The sequence below is a fragment of the Nothobranchius furzeri genome, chromosome 5 (genome assembly GCF_043380555.1).
Source record: "Nothobranchius furzeri strain GRZ-AD chromosome 5, NfurGRZ-RIMD1, whole genome shotgun sequence".
NCBI lineage: Eukaryota > Metazoa > Chordata > Actinopteri > Cyprinodontiformes > Nothobranchiidae > Nothobranchius > Nothobranchius furzeri.
The window spans coordinates 49797295-49819677 of NC_091745.1; the positions used below are offsets into that span (position 1 = coordinate 49797295).

General features: G+C 46.0%; 1 protein-coding gene across 4 annotated transcripts in view; it reads right to left on the bottom strand.

Annotated features, from left to right (window-relative positions):
* LOC107378864 (intermembrane lipid transfer protein VPS13B) overlaps window positions 1–22383 on the bottom strand; it is a 462085-nt gene that overhangs the window by 206066 nt on the left and 233636 nt on the right. For all 4 annotated transcript variants that reach the window (XM_015949323.3, XM_015949324.3, XM_070550848.1 and 1 more), the window contains exons 23-25: window positions 10139–10373; window positions 9157–9371; window positions 7556–7759 (exon numbers count right to left, since the gene is read on the bottom strand). In XM_015949323.3, coding sequence (XP_015804809.3) covers window positions 7556–7759; window positions 9157–9371; window positions 10139–10373 — 654 coding nt within the window. The remainder of the gene's footprint in view (window positions 1–7555; window positions 7760–9156; window positions 9372–10138; window positions 10374–22383) is intronic.

Genomic DNA, 22383 nt, shown 5'->3' on the forward strand with positions numbered 1-22383 from the left:
CAGCCTCCCTGGAAAGGTCTACGCCAAGGTACTGGAGAGGAGGGTCCGATCGATAGTTGAATCTCAGATAGAGGAGGAGCAATGTGGTTTTCGTCCTGGCCGTGGAATTGTGGACCAGCTCTATACCCTTGCAAGGGTGATGGAGGGGGCATGGGAGTTTGCCCAACCAATCCACATGTGCTTTGTGGATTTGGAGAAGGCTTATGACCGTGTCCCCAGGGGCACCCTGTGGGGGACGCTCCAGGAGTATGGGGTGGGTGGCTTTCTGTTAAGGGCCATTCAGTCCCTTTACCAGAGGAGCGTGAGTTTGGTCCGCATAGCCGGTAGTAAGTCGGACCTGTTCCCAGTGAGGGTTGGACTCCGCCAGGGCTGCCCTTTGTCACCGGTTCTGTTCATCACTTTTATGGACAGAATTTCTAGACGCAGCCGTGGTGTGGAGTGTGTCGAGTTTGGTGGCAGGAGAATCTCGTCTCTGCTTTTTGCGGATGATGTGGTCCTCCTAGCTTCATCCAGCTCTGACCTTCAGCTCTTGCTGGGTAGGTTCACGGCCGAATGTGAAGCGGCTGGGATGAGGATCAGCACCTCCAAATCTGAGACCATGGTTCTCGACCGGAAAAGGGTGGCTTGCCACCTCCGGGTCGGGGGAGAGGTCCTACCTCAAGTGGAGGAGTTTAAGTATCTCGGGGTCTTGTTCACGAGTGAGGGTAGGAGGGATCGGGAGATCGACAGGCGGATTGGTTCGGCGTCTGCAGTGATGCGGACGCTGAGCCGATCTGTTGTGGGGAAGAGGGAGCTGAGCCAGAAAGCCAGGCTCTCGATTTACCGGTCGATCTACGTCCCAATCCTCACCTATGGTCATGAGCTTTGGGTAATGACCGAAAGAACGAGATCGCGGATACAAGCGGCCGAAATGAGTTTCCTCCGTAGGGTGGCCGGGCTCAGCCTTAGAGATAGGGTGAGGAGCTCGGACATTCGGGAGGGACTCGGAGTAGAACCGCTGCTCCTCCGGATCGAAAGGAGCCAGTTGAGGTGGTTTGGGCATCTGGTCAGGATGCCTCCTGGACGCCTCCCCGGGGAGGTGTTTCGGGCATGTCTTGCCGGCAGAAGGCCCCCGGGTCGACCCAGGACACGTTGGAGAGGTTACATCTCCAATCTGGTCCGGGAACGCCTTGGGGTCCTGCCGGAGGAGCTGGTGGACAAGGCCGGGGAGAGGACGGCCTGGAGCTCCCTAATTGGGATGCTGCCCCCGCGACCCGGACCCGGATAAGCGGAGGAAGACGAAGACGAAGAATAAAAATGGTCAATTTCCACCATCGAATTGACACAGCATAACCTTTCATGCACTCCGGAACTGCTGGGTCAGGGTTACACCAGCTGGAGGATCCAGACCCACAAATCAACCTTTTTCTCACTCATTGTTCTTCAACGCAGACATAAACTGTCAAGGTTTCACCAGATGCAAAAGCCTTATCTCTCTTTGCTTAAAGTCAGATGGCTGGATTCGTTACTCTGAATAAAAGTGAACCAACACGAATTTTACAACTCATAAGTTAAATAATCATATGGTTGAATGAACAAGATGTTTAAATGAAATGTTTGAATAATCTGTGCTTAAATCAATGAATTTGAAATCAATATTGTTCTTACAATGATCCATTTATATAACAAATCAGTATGTGTTTGATTTAACAAGTTAACCATTATCTACACTCATACACATCTTCATAAGATACAAATTAAGGTTAAGGTTCACCTCACATACAGTAAGTCTTTTAAACCATCCTCATTCACAGTGTAAAGAATCTTGTATCTGAAGGAAGGCGTGGCTTTCTGAGGAATGTTTTGGTAAAGCCTTCCAGACATTGCACACACTGATTTGCCAGAATGGCCAGAAATCATAACAAAGTAGTTTGATAAAACAAGAATTACTTCCCGAGTAATTCAGTTTGTAGCGGAGTTCCGAACTGGCCAATTCGGGACCAGCATCCTTGATACATTCAGTTAAAACCTGTTTGCACACTGCAAGCAGACACAGCCAGACGGATCCCTAAGAACCACACCACTTTGGACACAAACAAGCATTCCAGCTACTGTTGTGACCTGGAGACTTCTCAAGACTGGACAGTCGTATCGGAGCTAATCTACAAAATCCTGGTGCCGTGAGGTCCACCCAACTTCTGGCAGTCCGGATCTGCTGGGGGTCTCCGCCAGGGTTTGTAGACACAACAGATTGCGTCTGATGCTGTTTTTTTTTTATTAATCAACTCTCTAGTTTATAGCAGAGAACAAATTCTTTTACACCCAGATTTCACAATTTCTTTCAGAAACAAAGATTCTGATAAACATCTAGCTTACATCACACCACCTACATATCACATACCATCACTGCATATCCACTCCATCACATCTCATTATTCAAATCTTGTCCTGTATAATCATTAGTTTAGAAAAAAATAAAATTCCTTTTTAACTATATACTTGACTCTGTCTGGATTAATACAAAGTGTGTTTATGGTCCCTGAACAAGTAAAAGTAACTATAGTCTTCTGATTAAACATTCAAAGATCAATCAGATTGATATTTCATATTTCTATGGAATCATCACATCTTATTAGTCATAATTAATTTGCAGTCGTCACGCTATAAAGTGTGGCCGCTGCATATTGCAGGAAGAGGTTTCACAACATATTGACATATTTTCTTACATCCCTAGAATACTTAGGCATAAATACAGTTACTAAAATGAATGGAAGTCAATACAAAGTCGTAATGTGGATAGAAATACAAGATTGTATGTGTGTGTTTGTTTCTGTGCATGTGTGTGTGTGTGGGTGCGCGCGTGTGTGTTTGTTTCTGTGCATGTGTGTGTGTGTGTGTGTGTGGTTATGGTTAGGCCTGTGTGGTTCTGGTCAGTCGTTAGGATTAGACTCTAATGTCGTGTAGAAACAGGAGCCAGCCGCTGGCGTTGTGGGGAGTTCAGACCACAGCGAGCTCCTGCGTGGTGACGCCGAGCATCGGCCCTCCAACAGCTCTAGTTTCCTCATCCAGAGCAGCTGCAGTCACTTTCAGGCTCAATTCCATTAAAACTGATTTTATGAGGGTCAAAGGAAAGAGAATTGATGGGTTTCTGAAGACCAATTAGGTATTTCTGTTGTGTCTGAAAAGCACAACACAGGAAATGATAACCACGAACTGACCTTGGACATATAAGATTGGGGTACTTTGATCAATAAAACAATAAAAACAAGACAGATGAGTAGTTTAAATATCCAGGGACAAACAACAGGGTAGTTTAGAGGAAACAAATAAGAGCTCTGCGACGTTAAGAACAAAAATGCCTTGAAGTGATGGCAATGAGCGTTTGATGGATGTGGGACGTGCCAGGTCCGTAAGCTGCCCCATTGGAGCCCCAATCACACACACTCTAAGAAAGAAATATTTTCCCACACCTCCACACGCCAAGTTGTAAAGTATACAGTTTAATTCCTGGGCCCCTGTGTTATAAACGGGCCGAGGATCCAGGTTTATTTTCTCTGCAGAGTTTGTCTTTCCTCATCAGAGAGACTCAAACACTGGAAGACAACAGCAGGCTGGGAGGTGTCAAAGGAAGATGGAGGAAAAGGCTGACCTTGGAAGAAAGGATGTAAAGAGAAAACAAAACGGTAGGGGAGGTTCAAATAGCATGGCGGAGTGGAAGAAAGAAGAAAACTAGACCGAGCACAATGTGAACCTGACTTTTAACACGGTGTGTCGTAAATCCGGCTGAAGTTTTGATTCTGAACATCAAAAGTGCAGCTTGTAAGAATGAATGACATCATGTGGTCAAACTTGGATACTGCAGTCTTTGTCACCGCCGTTCCGGGACTTTCAGGCTGCTACCGGCTCGGATCAGCACCAGACGATTCTAGCTAACAAGCAAAGACAAGTCAGAACCAGATCAGTAGATAAATAAATGGTCATATCCAGTGTTAGCATTGTTAGCTCAACATTAGCCTGTAGCCTGCTAAAACAAGAAGATGCCGTGGCCTCTTAGAGCTGCTCAATTCTGGCAAAAATACCACACCCTAACCCTGAGTATTTAGATTGAAATTGAGATCTCGATGATTTCAAATGAATGTTGACTTCATTTATGTATTTTTCTGTCATAAACATGCACAGGGCTCAATCAGAAGGAACAGGATAAAACAACCTCTGGTTCCTAGTATAAGAGAGCCAATACACTTGCTCATAGTTTATGACCCAAAGGGTAGCCTACCCAACTGACCCAATTTGATAAAAACATCATGCAAATACTGACGGCAAAAGAGTTTGATACAGTTCAATTATAATATAAAATAATTAGAACCATAGAAACTTCCATGTTCCACAACCTGCTGCATGATAATGATTTAGTCCTGTCCTGTGGTGCTGGAGTGTGTACAGTACAGAGCGTCGCTCAGACAGATGAATGATTGTTATTCATCAGCATGAGGAACTTGTTTTATTCAACATGAAGCAGAGAGCAACAAGAAACTAACTCTGTACTAACGTTGGACAATTAGAGCCTGTTGGACGAACGTCTCCAGATCTCCTCACCCCCCTACACATTTCTCCCCAGCAGTGGTTACAGGTCCCATCAGTTATTGCCCTGGGCCCTTTGTGCCACCCCTCTTGCTGCTTTTACAGCGATCGGAGGGGCGCTCGATTTGCAACTCGGTGTAAACAACAAGGGAGGAGTAAATAATCGGCTCGCTTGTTTTTAAACCACAGATCATAAATGTGATTACAAACAGACTATTTGAGCAGCCCTACTTCTGGGTCGCTCCTGTTTACTGGCTTCGGTTCTTTAAACAGCTCTGGAGCTTTTAGCCTGCTGTTGACGCTGCAGCTCGGCAGAAACTCGGCAACCACACAAACTCTCAAGTTGTAAACATTATCTACGCCCCTCTTTAGTCTTTTGGAAAGGAGAAAATGACACCTCTATCCAGATGCATTTCAGTATGACCGTCCTCCTTACATGGTGGGACCTTAGACTGATCGCTGTAGAATTATTGCATATTGCTCCTTTAATGACTCTGGAAGGGTGCTGTCTGGTTTTCCTCTAGTCCCAGGTTGGTGTTGTTCAGGATGACTGCTACTAAATAACCTCAAATGCTGTGAGAATACAATAAAAAGATAAACGGTGGACTTTCACATCAGCGGCCAGAGCAGCTGGGCCGATGAACCGCTCTGGGTTACCTGGCTGGACAACAATCCTAAACATTACAAGAGGATGACTAAACAGAAGAATGCAGATTTAAAAGTCCTTCAGGTGTTTTAATGGATGGTTGGACGATCGAGCCAAACTTTTAATCTGAATGTTCAGCTTGTTGATGAGCCGGGTGTGTGAGGCTGCTGCAGCTTCTACAGCCTTGCTCAATCCCTCAGCCTCCCAGAGCACTAAACACTTGCACCAGTGTTTGTACTCGTGTAAACAGTGACAAGTGGGCCGCTGCAGCCCTCCTACTGGCTCTGCGACGCCGCAGGTCCTGGAAGAGTGAAGGACTAGCAGGTCTCTGTGTCACACGTATTCCACTGCTTGTTCGCATTATTATCATTGTCTTTAACAGTTGTCGATGTACCAGTACATGTACGAAAGACGATGTGATTTTTAATGACCACACGGCTCTTGATCCTGTAGCTTCTTTGGTTCAAGTGGAAAATGTAAACACAGGTTATCGTTTTACCCAAAGTAAGAATGGGGTTAGCGTTCACTCGAGCTCCAGCTTAAAGAGATCACGCAGCCCCCTCCTCTGCTCTGGCTAAGATGTCACATAGAAAACACAAAGACTTTCCAGCTTTGAATACGATTCTTAAACAGAACAGATGTGTTAGGCCTGACTCAACTACTCATAACAATAAATCAATGTTTGCACTTACAATCATAAATCAGCCCAAGAAAGGGCTTCCATATCCTGTTTCTGTATGACTCACGGTACAGTTACTGGCTGGCAGGAGTGGCTTCGTACGGTTCTCACTGGAGTTTTGTTGCACAACATCAAAGGCAGGAAACCAAGATTCAGTGAAAAGTGAGAATCAGAATCAGAAGAATTTCAGAATCAGAATCAGAAGAATTTTATTGCCAGCGCTCCTTTCAGAGCGTAGGAACTTGACTCCACAGTACAACCTGACCAAGGTTACACACACACACACACATAGACAAGACAGATACAGGCAGACCATGAGAGCAGCCATAACGGCGCTCCTGTGTAGATGAGTAAGGGAATACATGAGGAAAGTTCAGGGGAGGGAGAAAAAAAAGGCATTAACAGAGTTACACCAGCAGGGTGTAGCGCTCCAATGCAAAAAAAAAACACCCGACATGTAAGCAACAAACGTCACAGTTCACAACATGAGACCCGGTAGGTAGGGGGGTGGGGCTGGGATCCTGGTTTCATCAGCGGGGGCGGCCTGTGTGGCGCTCACCAGCTGGCTCCGCGGGTGGGAGGGAGGTCAGGGGAAGCACAGAGAGCAGAGAGTCCATCAGCTTCATGACCTCGGTAGAGAGCACAATCTGAAGGCGGGGGGTGGGGGGGGTGGGGGGTGGATAGAGATTCACAGCATTTGTCTGCATTCCTTCCAGCGTGGGGTTTTTGGTTTTTGCATGCAACTCCAAGGCTGCTTATGGCGTCAGATTCGATAACAGAAACTTTGTTTGGGTCAGACAGAGATTATTTTTCCTCTCTGCCTTAAGTCTGTATTGATCATTCAAGTCCTCCAGTGAAGCCAATTCAGTGATTAAACACCTCCACACCGTCCGGTGACCCTTTCCGAGATGTTATCAATCCTGCGCGCTAACACCGGTAACGCAGCCAAGACATTGTCCAGCTTGCGATTCACCTCGAGCAACGTCCCAGTCTGTGAGGTATCCACACGGACGGTGCCGTCCATGGATGCGGGTCGCCCTCCAATCGCTCCCGTCATCCCAATTTTACGGAAAGCCAGATATCCTCCCACTCCAATCAGAAGAAATCCAACGATCATCAGGCCAAATAACCACATATCTTCGACGTCCTCAATGGACAGCTGAGAGAGACAGATGACATTCCACTTTTTCCAGGAATCGAACATGTATCCCGCTGCATGTGTCCCCTGAGGACAAGCGTGAGCCCCCTCCTCCGTCCTCATTGTAGAAAAAATCTTATCAATCGCGTTGAATGACCAATTAATTAAGTCCATATTGAAAAATAAAAAGGTGATTGCAGAGGAAATGCAGAGAAGCGCTCTGTAGGCAGACGGGACAAAAAGAGCCTTGGGAAAACACAGATAAGGGAGGAGGAAAGGCAGAAGCGTCTGCTCCCTGTGAGCGCCAGAGAAGATAGTTTAAACTGGATGGATAGCGGGCTTTGTAAACAGGAGGACATCAATAGTAGCAGGACACCAAGCACACATTTAACAAAAAGAAACGCTCAGTCACTTTGATTCAGGTCCATCATCATGTCCTGTCTGATACCATCAGAGCATCATTGATTACTTCACTCATGATGATTTTCATCCCAGAACACTGGCCTACAAACTTATGGAAGAAAGAACAAACCTCTGTGGGTGAGCCAAAATCTGCAGAAGGGCTGCAGGTGCTGGTGTCGGGCAGGGCGGTGCCAGCGCTGCTGCGCACTGGGGAGGAGGGTGCTGCACCAGCAGGGGGGTCTGGGAGGCTGGAGGTCTGACGTAAGATGCCATGTCTCTGGAGAAGCGTCCATGTGGAGATCCAGCTGAGGAAGAGCTCGTACAAAAGCTGAACCTGGAAACAGAGAGATGTAAGGTCCAGAGCTGCCTCCCGCCCAGCAGCTTCTGTATGAGTGACGGTTTCATATGGAACCAACTCCAGTCGCTGTGTTAGAAATCTAGAGACTGTGTGTGCAAACGCTGAAAGGGTCAAATCGCCCTTCCCGAGTCCTCCACTCATCACACACTCACATATTCAGCACCAGAACACCACTGGTGTGAGAGGTTCTCCGCTAGCATCAGAGAAGGAGAAACAGCCGGCTGCTACCACTTCAGCTTTAGGGTTACCCTAACCTTAACCCAAACTCTTTCCCACTAAGAAAAAGTCCGTTTGAAGTCACAGAACAGAAGCTGGCTGGTGTTTAGCGTGGCCTCGTTTACTCTGGTAATGTGGGTTTCTGGTTCTGGGAAGATGCCAGACAGTAGGGATGTGACCGTGTTTGTGTTTAAAAGCTAGCTTGTTGTGCAGATTTGCTGTTTTCCATAAACTAGCTCTCATACAGGTGGTAAATGTCATCAGGACAAGTGAAGAGAACATCTGAAGGACAACAATACCCTCCAAGGCCTCTTGTCTGCATATCTGGACATCTTCTAAGCTGCAGTAGTAGAAACTGGACAAAGCTGCAGAGACCAGACAGCATCTGGCAGGTGTTCAGGGTCACTTGTAAAGATGGATTCATGTGAAGGTTTTCGTCCCTCTGAAAGTGTCTGTGTTCCCAAGTCTGTATTTTAGTGACCAATTCATGTTTTCATGAGAAGACACAAATAATTCCATCTACATGGATCCATATAACAGGATCAGACACGCTAAGCAACACACAGAATGTGGCTCCAGTTCTTTATCGTTCCCCCAACAGTTAGAGCAGAAACCGAGGACCGTTGCATTAATCTAGTTGTAATGTGAGTAGCAGGAACGGAGCTTTTGTTATTAAAGTGTGTGCTACGGCATGTTTGGGATCAAAATAAGTGTGTGTGTGTGTGTGTGTGTGTGGAGGGGGGGTGTTATTAAAACAAAACAACATTCACTTGAGAGACTGACCACCCCAGTTTCTAAAAATACACAATGGAATACCTAGTAATGGAAAATCTGGTGTAATGTCACAAAAATGCAGTTTTAGGCATTTAGGAGGTTAAGAAGCCAAATGTTTTGGCCTCTTTCCTAAAGCTAATTACACGAGTGTCTCAAATCTGCTGTGATAGCGTAATTATCTAAATGATTTTTAAACCCATGACTCTTGTGCTGATTAAAGAAAGTATGCTCCACCTCTGCAGCGCTCCCAAAAACCTTGGAATTATGATGTTTCTGGTTCTGTGTGATGCCAGCTATCAAGCATTCATGAATGATTTTTTTAAGACCAAAAGGAACCTTCATTAGAGTAAAACCTAGTTGTTGCTGCTCGGCGTGCAGCTGACCTGAGGGTTGGAGCACTTGGCGCGGGCGGCTGTTAGGTCAACATGGAGGCAGACTACAAACGAGTGCCTCCCTTCAGCACTGCCCTGCAGCTTGGATGTGACAGCCAGGGTGGAGGTGCACCCCATCGGCTCCAGAAGGCTCAGGCTTCGCTGCCGTCCTAACAGCGTGTACACGCTGAACTGACTCAGGCTGATCGTCCATGGGAAGGCATCACCTGGTGGACAGACAGGAGCGAGGACAGTGATATTAGAGTAAATCATCAGGAATTGTAGTGAAACTAGCCGGTGGTACATCAGAGTACAGCGGTCTCAGGCACGTCAGACAACATTCCTCAGTCTTCCCTAAAGTGAAAAACTAAAGGAAAAGCCAAACGAAGTGATGTTTTTATCGCTTTAATTATATCCTGGGATCAAACTACTGAAACGGGAAAAGGGGCAGAATTTCATTTCACTGTTCAAGTTCAGGTGGACAGGTGCCGTGGTAAAACAGGTTTCCCTGAACGACCGTGTCCTCCAGGACACTGAGCAGGAACCGCAACGCCAGTCCACCGCACCTGGATTCACCTGCTGCTGCAGGAACGAGTCACGCTCCGACTCAGAGACCACGTAAAGGAGTTGGAGCGTGACTCGTTCTGCTGCTGCAGGAACGAGTTCCATCATTTATATTTTTTAGAGTCGAAGGTAGAGGAGCCACAACCATTTAAGTGTTGCTTGTGTCAGCTTTAATGAGCCAGAGACAATTAGTAGTACTCGAGTACACGAGTAGCAGAGGCTCAAAGTCTGCATGGTGTCCAACAGGCCTTGAGGATGGTGACCAGAGACCATAACTGCTATCAAACCACTCACTTTCATTCCTAGTAAACTACATAGATCATTGACTTTCAGACTGATGGCAGGTTAGTTTCCAACATTCCCAGTTTTAGGCTCGGATGTGCACTTGTTGTTTCTATCTCCAAGTTGTTCAAATCAGAGGTCAGCCTACCTTCCTCCAACACTGGCTTTGACACAACGAAGGGCAGCTCCTGCAGAGGCTCCATGTATTTGTGCCCGGCACTAAGAACACTGATGTGAGGCAGACAGACCACCAGTGTTCCAGGCATGGAGGCCTGGTTGTGGTACCAGCTCCGCACGGTGCCGGGTATGTCTCCACAGATGATGGTGCTCGGAGACGGGAGGCTGTCATTAGGCAGGAACAGGCAGCAGGACTGCAGCTCCAGCTGGAAGAGAGGAGGACTTGTGAAATCACAGTCCTCAAATGATCTTTTCATCGGTTATTTCAGTGACCTGTTCACCGATCAGGTCCATCTACAGTCAGGTCCATAAATATTGGGACATCGACACAATGCTAACTTTTTTGCTCTATACACCACCACAATGGATATCAAATGAAATGAACAAGATGTGCTTTAACTGCAGACTGTCAGCCTTTATTTGAAGAAGAAGAAGAAAATATCTTTTCTATAGCGCCTCTCAAGATAAAAATCACGAGGCGCTTCACAAAAACAAAAAATGTAAAAATATAAAAAAGAATCTAGAAAATGGTTAAAAATATATTTAAAATGAGCAAAAATAGACAATTGTGATTAAAAAATGTTAAGAAAGAGAGAGAGTGAATAGGAAAGGGGGAAATCAGTGGATCCTGAGGAAGGTGGAATAGGTGGGGAGAGCAGAATAAAGAGAGAGTGGTGAAGAAGGTCATACAAAAGCCAGCTTGAACAAGTGAGTCTTCAGCTGCTTTTTAAAGGAGACCACTGAGTCCACTGATCTCAGGCTCAGGGGGAGAGAGGTCCAGAGTCTGGGGGCCACAGCAGCAAATGATCTGTCACCTTTGACCTTTAGCCTGGTGCTGCACAACCAGTAGGCTTTGATCACTGGACCTCAAGGACCTGCTGGGAGTGTAGGGACTAAGAAGATCACCAATGTAAGATGGTGCTTGTCCATGTAAGGCCCTATATACCAGAACCAGGATCTTGAAATGAACCCTGAAGTTGACTGGCAGCCAGTGAAGCTGGAGGAGAAGCGGGGTGATGTGGGTGTGTTTGGAGGACTTGGTCAGAAGCCGAGCACAGGCATTCTGAACCACCTGTAGACGATTCAGGGAGGTTCTGCTCAGACACGTGAAAAGAGAGTTCCAGAGTCTGGGACCACAGCAGCAAATGATCTGTCACCTTTGGTCTTTAGCCTGGTGTGCTGCACAACCAGTAGGCTTTGATCACTGGACCTCAGGGACCTGCTGGGGGTGTAGGGATTAAGAAGATCACCAATGTAAGGCCCTATAGACCAGAACCAGGATCTTGAAATAAACCCTGAAGTTGACTGGCAGGGTTTTTATATTTACTTTTTTTGAGGTATTTACATCCAAATCAGGTGAACGGTGTAGGAATTACAACAGTTTGCATACGTGCCTCCCACTTGTTAAGGGACCAAAAGTAATGGGACAGAATAAGAACCATAAATCAAACTTATACATTTCATTACTTGGTTGTAAATCCTTTACAGTCAATTACAGCCTGAAGTCTGGAACACATAGACATCACCAGACGTTGGGTTTCATCCCTGGTGATGCTCTGCCAGGCCTCTACTGCAACAGTCTTCAGTTCCTGCTTGTTCCTGGGGTGTTTTCCCTTCAGTTTTTTCTTCAGCAAGTGAAATGCATGCTCAAACGGATTCAGGTCAGGTGACTGACTTGGCTATTGCAAAACAGTCCATTTCTTTCCCTTCAAAAACTCTTTGGTTGCTTTAGCAGTATGCTTTGGGTCATTGTCCATCTGCACTGTGAAGCGCCGTCCAATGAGTTCTGAGGCATTTGGCTGAATATGAGCAGATAATATTGCCCGAAACACTTCAGAATTCATCGTGCTGCTTTTGTCAGCAGTCACGTCATCAATAAATACAAGAGAACCAGTTCCACTGGCAGCCATACATGCCCACACCATGACACTTCCCGCACCATGCTTCACTGATGAGGTGGTATGCTTAGGAACATGAGCAGTTCCTTTCCGTCTCCATAATCTTCTCTTCCCATCACTCATCTGTCCATAGGATGTTGTTCCAGAACTGTGAAGGCTTCTTTAGATGTTGTTCAGCAAACTCTAATTTGGCCTTCCTGTTTTTACAAATAATTTTTTTTTAAATCCTGCCATGTGAATTCATGGATTTTTTTTCACATTCTGTCTCTCACAGTTGAAGTGTACCTATGATGTAAATTACTGACCTCTGTCATCATTTTAAGTGGGAGAATTTGCACAATCGGTGGCTGACTAAATACTTTTTTGCCCCACTGTACCTCCTGGAGAGTGTTCTTGATCTGGCCAACTGTTGAGAAGGGTGTTTTCTTCACCAGGGAAAGGATTCTTCGGTCATCCACCACAGTTGTTTTCCGTGGTCTTCCAGGTCTTTTGGTGTTGCTGAGCTCAATGGTGTGTTCCAAACTGTTGTTTTGGCCACGCCTAATGTTTTTGCTATCTCTCCGATAGGTTTCTTTTGTTTTTTCAGCCTAATGACGGCTTGCTTCACTGATAGTGACAGCTCTTTGGATCTCATCATGACAGTTGACAGCAACAGATTCTAAATGCAAATAGCACACATGAAATGAACTCTGGACTTTTTATCTGCTCATTGTAATTGGGATAATGAGGGAATAACACACACCTGACCATGGAACAGCCGAGAGGCCAATTGTCCCATTACTTTTGGTCCCTTAACAAGTGGGAGGCACATATGCAAACTGTTGCAATTCCTACACCGTTCACCTGATTTAGATGTAAATACCCTCAAATAAAGGCTGACAGTCTGCAGTTAAAGCACATCTTGTTTGTTTCATTTAATATCCATTATGGTGGTGTATAGAGCCAAAAATGTTAGCATTGTGTCGATGTCCCAATATTTATGGACCTGACTGTATAAATAACAACAATAAAACAGTGTTTAACTGACTCGGTCATCTGTTCACCTCACATTTAGACACACTGGATCTAACTCTAAATACTCAGACTAGTTGTGTGGGTGTTTTATTCAGTCCTGCCCTGTGAGGAAGACATCAAAACGGTTAAAAGCTAAATCTGACACTTCCAATGCCAACGAGAATCTCCTCGTTAGGAAACACAACCCGTTTTACAACTTAAGGGACTAAATCTTGAAATAAAAGGATTTTTTGTGTCTTTAGGAGAAGTGGAGAGCCAGCCCAGCTGCTCTAAGTCGCTCATATTTCTACTCACTGGAGAAAAAAGTTTCCTTTTACAAGCATTAAGGTCGGGAACCAGTAGCCACTTGGTGGTTTACTTCCCTGAGCCTCAGCGCTGATTGGTCCTTCTACATTATACCTAGTCTCACTGATGTCAAATACCAATTCACATAAAGACCTGCTGCTGCCAAGGGCCAGACAGCAGGTGTGTGTGTGTGTGTGTGTGTGTGTGTGTGTGTGTGTGTGTGTGTGTGAGAGAGAGAGAGTGAGAGAGAGACAGAGAGACAGAGAGAGAGAGAGAGAGAGAGAGAGAGAGAGAGAGAGAGAGAGAGAGAGAGAGAGAGAGAGAGAGAGAGAGACATTTTATGGACACCAAAAGTAAAAAAATAAGTGTCAATTACAGAGGAGGTAAGTTTACAACAGTAATTAAACGGTGACACACACACACACACACACACACACCCTAACCGGACAGGTTGTAGGGGCTAAAACGGACTGTTTCAGGTCTGCATGACTCTGAGGGCAGACGGGTGTTCGTAAGCTCCTGCAGGAGGTGCTGCTCCATGATCTCAAATAAGAATGAAAAGGAGAAGCTCAGATTCAGACGGGTTTGTCTTCATCACTAACTTCCTGTAATCAAAATGAACTGCAGTTAAAATGTGTTCCTGATGAATGACTTGGTCAACCAGCATGGTCAGGAGGTTTCACCAGGAGAAGTATTCAAACCAACAGTAGCTGACCTATTAGTCACCTACCACCATTCATCACTTTCAGAGTCAGGCTTGCTAATATCTGATGAATTTATGAACAGCTCCAACAAATCCCCCAGTATAATTCTTAAACGTGACGTGTTCCCACATACCACATCTATTTTACATTGTTACACCCAACACACGGGTCAGCATAACAACCCACTAACCCTAACCTCCCTGAGCCTGGTCTAAACTCCACAGCCTACATGAGCATGTAGTTAAAGTTTAGCTAGCTCCAAGGTTGGTGTGTGTGTGTGTGTGTGTGTGTGTGTAAACTATGATTGTTTTAACATAATTTAAAAAGAATGTGAAGCCTATTTTAAACCTGACCTTTTCACGCCTGGGAGAGGAAACTGTTCTTTTACGTAGGGACAGCAGTAGCTCAGGCGGGTGGTCCAGTAATCAGAAGGTTCAATCCCAACTCCCACCAGAGAATGCTGCCGTTGTGTCCTTGGGCAAGACACTAACCCGCCTTGCCTGCTGGTGGTGGTCGGTGGCTCCTGTGTACAGCAGGCTCACCTCTGTCAGTGTGCCCCAAGGCAGCTGTGGCTACACTGTAGCTCATCACCACCAGTGTGCAAATATCTGAAGTGCCTTGGGGGGTTGTGGAACCCTATGAAGGTGCTATATAAATACAGGTCCTTTACTACATAAATGGGTACCAAAAATGTGTCTCTTCATGAAAAGAAAGAAAACAGGATGACGCTCCTGTTAGCTGGTCATGCAATTGCTGAGCTGCTGCTCATCCAGTCAGCCTTCAGCCCTCTGTCAGGTCCATGTGGCCTCCACCTTTAGCCAGGGCTTCCCCGCTGGGATGCAATGTTTTACAATTCACTTCCACTTTTCAGAAGGACAGATATAACTCACCCAAAAGAATGAGATGGGCAGGAAACGGGGAGCCATGGATATGTCAGCAGAACGGGGAGACGCGTCCAGGAAACCAACCATCCCAGTAACATACCTGCTAGCCCACTGATGGACTACTCCCTCAACCCTCAAACACCTCCATGTGTGCTCCCACTGACCCCACAGGGACAGAGCTGAAAGCAGTGCCCCCCCCACCCCACCCCCACCCACACACACACACACACACAGGCTTGTGAGTGGATTTCTGGATGTCTTTAAACACAAAGTGTGTGTGTGCATGAGTGTGTGTGTGTGTGTGTTTGAACACGTGTATGTGTGTGTGCGTGCACACATGTGTGTGTGTGTGTGTGTGTGTGTGTGTGTGAGAACATGTGAGTGTATGTGTGTGTGTGTGTGAGAGAACATGTGAGTGTATGTGTGTGTGTGTGTGTGTGTGTGTGTGTGTGTGTGTGTGTGGGAGGGAGAGAGAGCATGTGAGTGAGTGTGTGTGTGTGTGTGTGTGTGTGAACATGTGAGTGTGAGTGTGTGTGAACATGTGAGTGTGTGTGTGTGTGAGTGTGTGTGTGTGTGAACATGTGAGTGTGTGTGTGTGTCCAAATTAAGACACTTCTGCTGGTGGAAACGTCTTCCTGTCAGTGTAGAGTTGTGGAAACGCCGTCATTCTAAATGCAGCAAAAGGAAAACTATCCATGGACACAGAGAAGAAAAGTGCTGAAGTCAGAAGAATAACGGTGATTTGGAAACTGTTACATAAGTTTGCCCTGTGATGTGTTCTCAGTAATGTGGAATAAAAACAGCAGCCTTGGAAATGACCGCCTTCCAAAGACTAAGCATACAAAAGTGTGTGTGTGTGTGTGATACCTGCTTTAATCATGACGAGTGTTCCTGTTTTTAGTTCTGATTATGGAACAGGAAACTGCAGAATAACACAGTTAGAAACACCATCAAAACCCAGGCTTGGGTTCAAACCCGTAGCTGGCCCCGAGTCCAGAACGGCAGGTGTGCTCCAGTCGGATCCATGTACTGACACAAGTTCAGAGGGGAAAAGGGAAGTCAAAGAAACATAATTGTTCATTCCTTTTGTCCAATGACCTCATGTCCTGTCACAGAGAAACTAAATCTTTAACATAACAAATGGAGTCAACTGTCAGCTGTCTGGGACATCCAGCTCGGTTTCCAAGCTAGCCTGATGACAGATTCATTCAGACTGACAAGGTGGCCATGTGCCTGTGTTTATACTGGGCAGGGTGGATCGCTCACAAACTTTTATTAAAATGTGTTCAATTATGACTGGAAAATATGGGTTAAAATCACGCTGATGGCTATTAAATCCTCATGAAGCTGCACATGTTCGACTTGGACTGTGCTCATACAAACGAATACACACACATACATCATGTGTGCATGCAAAACTCAAATACACAGCCACAGATCAGATTCCTTATACAGCATAACCATTAGTCCATTCAGGGAAAAGAAGCTCCATGCGGACTGAGTTTGGGAAGAAAATAAGCAACTAAAACGTAAACTCAGTTTATACACCTGGAATAACCATGAGCTTAAGAACACAACAGAGGCAGTCCTGCACCAGCAGCTGGCCTCAGGGCTCACTCTTTAATAAGATTAATGCAAACTGTGAGGAAGCTGCTGTTAGACAATCACACAAAGTAAAGCCTACATCTATTTATAGCTACACTCGGCTTCATAGAGCATGGTCACCGTTCCTGCTGCAGGATGGTCCCGAAGAAACGTTACCATGTTCCTGCGACACTAAAACACCTGATAGCCCCAAAATAGACAGATATGGAGGAACAGGAGAGCAAAGCAGGGAGTAAAATACCAGCACACACACACACACACACACATGGGTACACGCAAACACACACATGGGTAAACACACACACACACGGGTACAGGGAAACACACACACACACGGACGGGCACACGGAAACACACACACACACACAGACAGACAGACGTGTACACACACACACACACGCACACACACACAGGTGCACACACACGGGTACACGGAAACACACGCGCACACATACACGGGCACACACACACACGGGTTCACACACACACGGGTACACGCAAACACACACACACACACACACACACAGACGTGTACACACACGGGTACACGGAAACACACACATACACATGGGTACAGACACACAGACACACACCACCACCCACTAACACCCACGCACACACACCCCCACACACACAGAGCTAAGCTAATGCTGCTAACAGAACATGGGTTCACGTACACTTTATCCACTCATGAAGGATCTAATCTAATCTGGATTGCGGAGCAGGAAGTCAGATGCTGACAGATGTGAATAAAGAAACAAGAACGAAGACAGCCAAAGTAAAAACAAGAAATACTTCAGATCTCCATTTTGAGGAATAAATGGAGAGAAGCCTAGACTCTCAACCCTGCTTGGCTCCAGATCACAGCGCTGTAAATATGTGACTTTCTTCTTCCTCTTCTGTTGTGGCAAGTTCTGCTCGGTTTTATTCACCATCACTCTTCTGCACCATCAGATAGTGTTCAGCATACAGCCACATGTGTCAACCCCTGTTTCCAATCCTTCAAGCCTAATACCCCTAAAAGCATCCCGTACTTCCTGTTCTTCTGAGTGGCAGCGGTCGGTCTTGTGTACGCTTCCCTCCCATGAGGGTTTAGTGAAGCTGGTTTATCTGGTTCCAGCAGAGCAGGTTCTAATAGAAAGGAAGCGACTTTAAAAGGCTGGAGCCATGTGGAAATGGCCTGTCTAACCACAAGAGGCTCTTAGGATCCACTGGGCTTTGCCAGTAAATGACAGAGAAACACTGAGATTGAGGACAGCCTGTTTACTCTGCATAGCAACGAGGAAAAGCTGTACAGATTCAATGATCCTTAGGTAGTAATCCCAGCATGTGAAGCAGCTCTCAAACGGACAGACAGACCTACGTTTTCAGAAAGAAAGCTGAGGGATTTCTGAATATTGTTTTTTTCCCCCTCCATCCCTAAATGATGCCCCCCCCCCAGGTGAGGTCATCCTACAGGAAACCAGGGTAACCTCCAGCCAACGCTTCTGTCAGCAGCACAAAGGCTTTGCTGCTCAGCTCTGAACGCACCAAGCAGCAAAGACGTTGGTGCTGTGGACATGTCCGCTGTTGGACTAGGTTGGACTAACTTTGGATGTCCCAGCTCAGCACAGACCTGAACAGAGCTCAAACTCTGGGTCGCCATCACCCATCTGAGGAGAGACCTCACAACTTGTGAAACACACATCTTTCTTTTGCTTTCTCCACACACACAATAAGCAAGTCATGACACACAGGATATCTCCAGGAGACAGAGGAGAGGAAATTAGAAACACCCTCCCGGCATCCCCAGTGAGCACAAAAACCTCGGCGGAGGGATCAGCAGCAAACGGAAAACACATCCCTTTGTTTGACAAACCCGATACATCTCCAAATGTAATCTTCCTGTCCGTGCACCCGACAGGACACAGTGTTTCCTAAGCGGCCGGTCAGAAGAGCATGGGGTCCATAAACCACATGATCCACCCACTCTGAACCTCGTGCTCCTTTTTCCCCTCATCTTCCTGCCTTTTCTGCATTGTCCAAAAAGACATTTGGAAAAGACGTAAACAGCATCTCCTTGTGAACTAGCATGATTAATGTGTATACCTGAAGATGACACCATGCACATGTGTCTTGCGGTGCACATATGTACACAGACGGTTTCCGCACCACCCGTCCTAATGTCCATGACAGAAGCAGCAGGATGCCTCCTGACAACAGATAGGCCCGCTCTCACCCACATGCCACCACAGGCAGCAGCTCGTGGCCTGGCGCAGCTACACAGCCAGGCAGCCAGCCATCCCTGTGGCCCTGCATTCCTCTCTTCTAACACTGCTTACAGAAGCTGACAAGCTCTGGAGGTCTCCCTGGCCGAGGTGGAAATCTGCAAAAATAAACGCTTTAGGTGACATGAAGGCTTTGTTTGTTTCTGCTGGCTCGACTGTTTGTGTTAGCGCGGTGGGTTAATTGCAACTTTGATCGCTGCGTTTATTGATCCAACAGTGGCCTTAGGATCGCAGCTGGCCAGGTTTGCTTCACCTACTCCCACCGCCTGTCACAAACAACCCCCCCTCCACTAGCCAAGCTTGGTGAGCCAATACAGATGGGGTCTAACAGGCCGAAACACCAGAATACCAGAGAATCATCGACCTCTGTAACTATCAGGGCCAACGTGAGCGGAGCAGGACTCAGATATAAAAGGTTCGCTTGGTTTGGATTATCTGCAGCGGCGAGGCCAGGACATGATTCTTACAAGAGGCAGTAAAGGTGGCTGCGATTATGTCACGCAGTATGTAACACGGGCCAGTTTGGATCAGTGGGTGATGGACTGCAGAATTTTCACCACTACTGATTTATGTGCTGTGACCATCTGAAGCAGGCCAAAGCGGACTGTTGCGTTTGGCCTGGCTCCTCCTGTGTCTCAGGACAAAAGGTGAATGCTTCAACATTTTAACCATTTTCCAGATGACAGCATGAACTGCTCATGTTTCAGTAACTATTTTAGAAGATCTTGGTCTTCTGTGCTGTTTTATATTCTCACGCTGCTAAAGGAACGAACAAGGGTGCGTGGGAATCTGCTCCAGGTCTCTGAGCCTGTTCAGAAGGTGGAATGGGCCTTGTGGCCACACATGGACATCGACACACCCATCAAGATGTGCAGTCACACACTGTCCAAGAGACACATCTTCTATTACATCATGGTTCTTGATTTAGAGCAGCACAAAGTCTCACCAGAGGACAACGTCCATCCCATCTCTCATTGTCTCCATCATCTTCAGTCAGCATGTCCTTCTATCCCTCCCTGGACAGAGCGCCTTGCTGCTCACTTGGAGATCTTGAACAGTAGTCTGCATACTCAGAAACCTTTTGTGGTGCATATTATTAATCTAACTGAAATACTGTAATAACTGATGTTTCTTTTAAATCTTTACCACAGCGGTCTTGAATGGTGACCATATTAAAATGTTTGATTCATGTGATGTTAGTACTGAGATGCTGCTGTCAGCAATAGAAAGACTAAGGCTCCTCCCCTTTCGGTCGGCCCTGAGCGGGGCTATAAAAGCTTTTTTAATGCGCTTTGCTTTACGCCCTGGATCACACACACATCGTACTGTAAATGATAAATAAGTGTGTGTCCCCGCTACCTTTGCTTTTATTTGCTTATGAAAACTGGTCATTTAAGAGACTAATCAGGCGTCGCTTATATGACATCACGACAGGAGCTCAGGAGGTAGAAGGGGTTGTCCAATAATCAGAAGGTTGCAGGTTCGATCCGACCAGAGAGTGCTGCCGTTGTGTCCTTGGGCAAGACACTTAACTCACCTTGCCTGCTGGTGGTGGTCGGAGAGACCGGCGGCGCCAGTGCTCGGCAGCCTCGCCTCTGTCAGTGCGCCCCAGGGCAGCTGTAGCTACATCGTAGCTCATCACCATCAGTGTGTGAATGACTGATTGTGTTGTAAAGCGCCTTGGGGGGTTGTAGAACCCTAAGAAGACGCTATACATATACAGGCCATTTACCATTTGAACCATTTACCACAACAGAATCTCTGCTCCCCCAGTGTAGCTGCTGTTTATGGTGGTTTTCTTCATGATTTATGCCCTAACCCTGACTGACCTGCCTGGGTAACAAGCTCCTAACTATTTAGTTCAAGTTACTAAGCTTGAAGAAACACATTACCACTGAAAAGGTTAGGATCACTTGGAGATACATCAAATGATGAAGACTTGAGCCATTTCTTAATACCCAAGGACGCTAGTATGTTCTACGGTCTGGCAAGTACAGCAGAAAGTCCGTTCTACCGAGTTCAGGAGGACGAGGATGGCATTAGGAACAGAACCACCTGACATTTAAAAAAAAAACAATTATGCAAACACATTATTTGTATTATATTTTCTCCTCTTTTGACCAAAATAGCTAAAATACCAGGTTTTTCTCACTGACATTGAGTTAGGACCTCTAAACACATGTAGCCTGATAAAATGCACATGAAAAAAGTGTGTATCTAATCTCATTCAGATTAGAATGTCTGACAGTGACGTCTACAGATTAAAGTCCGCAGCAGAAACTGGAATAACAACAACAGATCGTCAGCATCAGGATGGAGGGCATTGCCAGAGTTTGTGAAGAACATCAAACTGTAAAGTCGACACAAACCTGACACAGAATGCGTACGTTCAAAAACATCAGTGAGATCTGATAGGAAATGAAGAAGGTGTGATGATAGGATGAAGGGGGAAGGCAGAGGGATGACGTCATGTGCCTGCACAAGCCACTCTGGCGGAGGGTCAGATCCTTCTCATGAAAACCATCAGGACCCTCGATATGAGCCACACCAAACGGGCCGAGCACGATTCTCCACTCTGTCAACTACTTTAAATTCCTACAAACATATTTATCAACTTCTCTTTTCCTTTGCCTCCTACAGCCGCGTTCTCCTTTCCATCACTTTACCTCTTCAACCTCAGTGCTTCTTTCTCCTCTTTTTTCCTCACTCAAAAATATCTTCTCATTAATGCATGGCAGCTGCAGAGAGCGGTGTTACTTCATCTTTCCATGGCAACGGCCTCTCTGTTTCAGCAGATCTTATTTCAGTTTTGGTAGCAACGTGCTCCTTTGCCAAAGCTGAACACATTCATGTGTTAAATAGAAGGAATTATTTCAAAATTCCTGAAATAGAATCACCATCCTGTTCACTTGCAATTATCATCAGGGAACAAGGAGAACATGGACGTCCTTGGGGAAAACTGAGTGGAGAAGGAGAGATGACAGAATGAAAAGGGCTAAGGGTGAACAGCTGTGGGCACAAACTATTTTCAGAGGGCTAGACAGGACAGAGAACGATGGCAGATGAAGGAAAATGGACCAAAATGATTGAGAAACACAGATAAGAACCAACATGATGAGGAGTTCAACTATAATATTAAAATGAAAACACCCATAAACCAACAGAATTAAGTCTTTTATCAGGAAGGGATCTTCTAAGTGGACCAGATGTTACCATCAAGCCAAATACTGAATTCATACATGGAAATTAGAAGATTTAAGTAAACGAGGTGAGTCAAGATAAAGTGAAAGGATGCTTTAATAGTTTGTTGGTGATTACAGTTTCTAGACGCCTTTTATAAGAGGAGACCAGCCGTCTGCATCAATCTGGAGCAATCCTTGAACGCTCTATCCTGAAGGTTCCTTCCACCTTTTCCATAAACTTGGATCTTCAGTTGTCTCCATAGATGTTCTTTGGTGTTTAGGTCAGGTGACTGACTCGGCCATTCAAGCAACTTGATTTTCTTTCTTTGAAACCAAGCCATCCTTTCCTTGTCCTTGTGGTTGGGATCATCATCTTG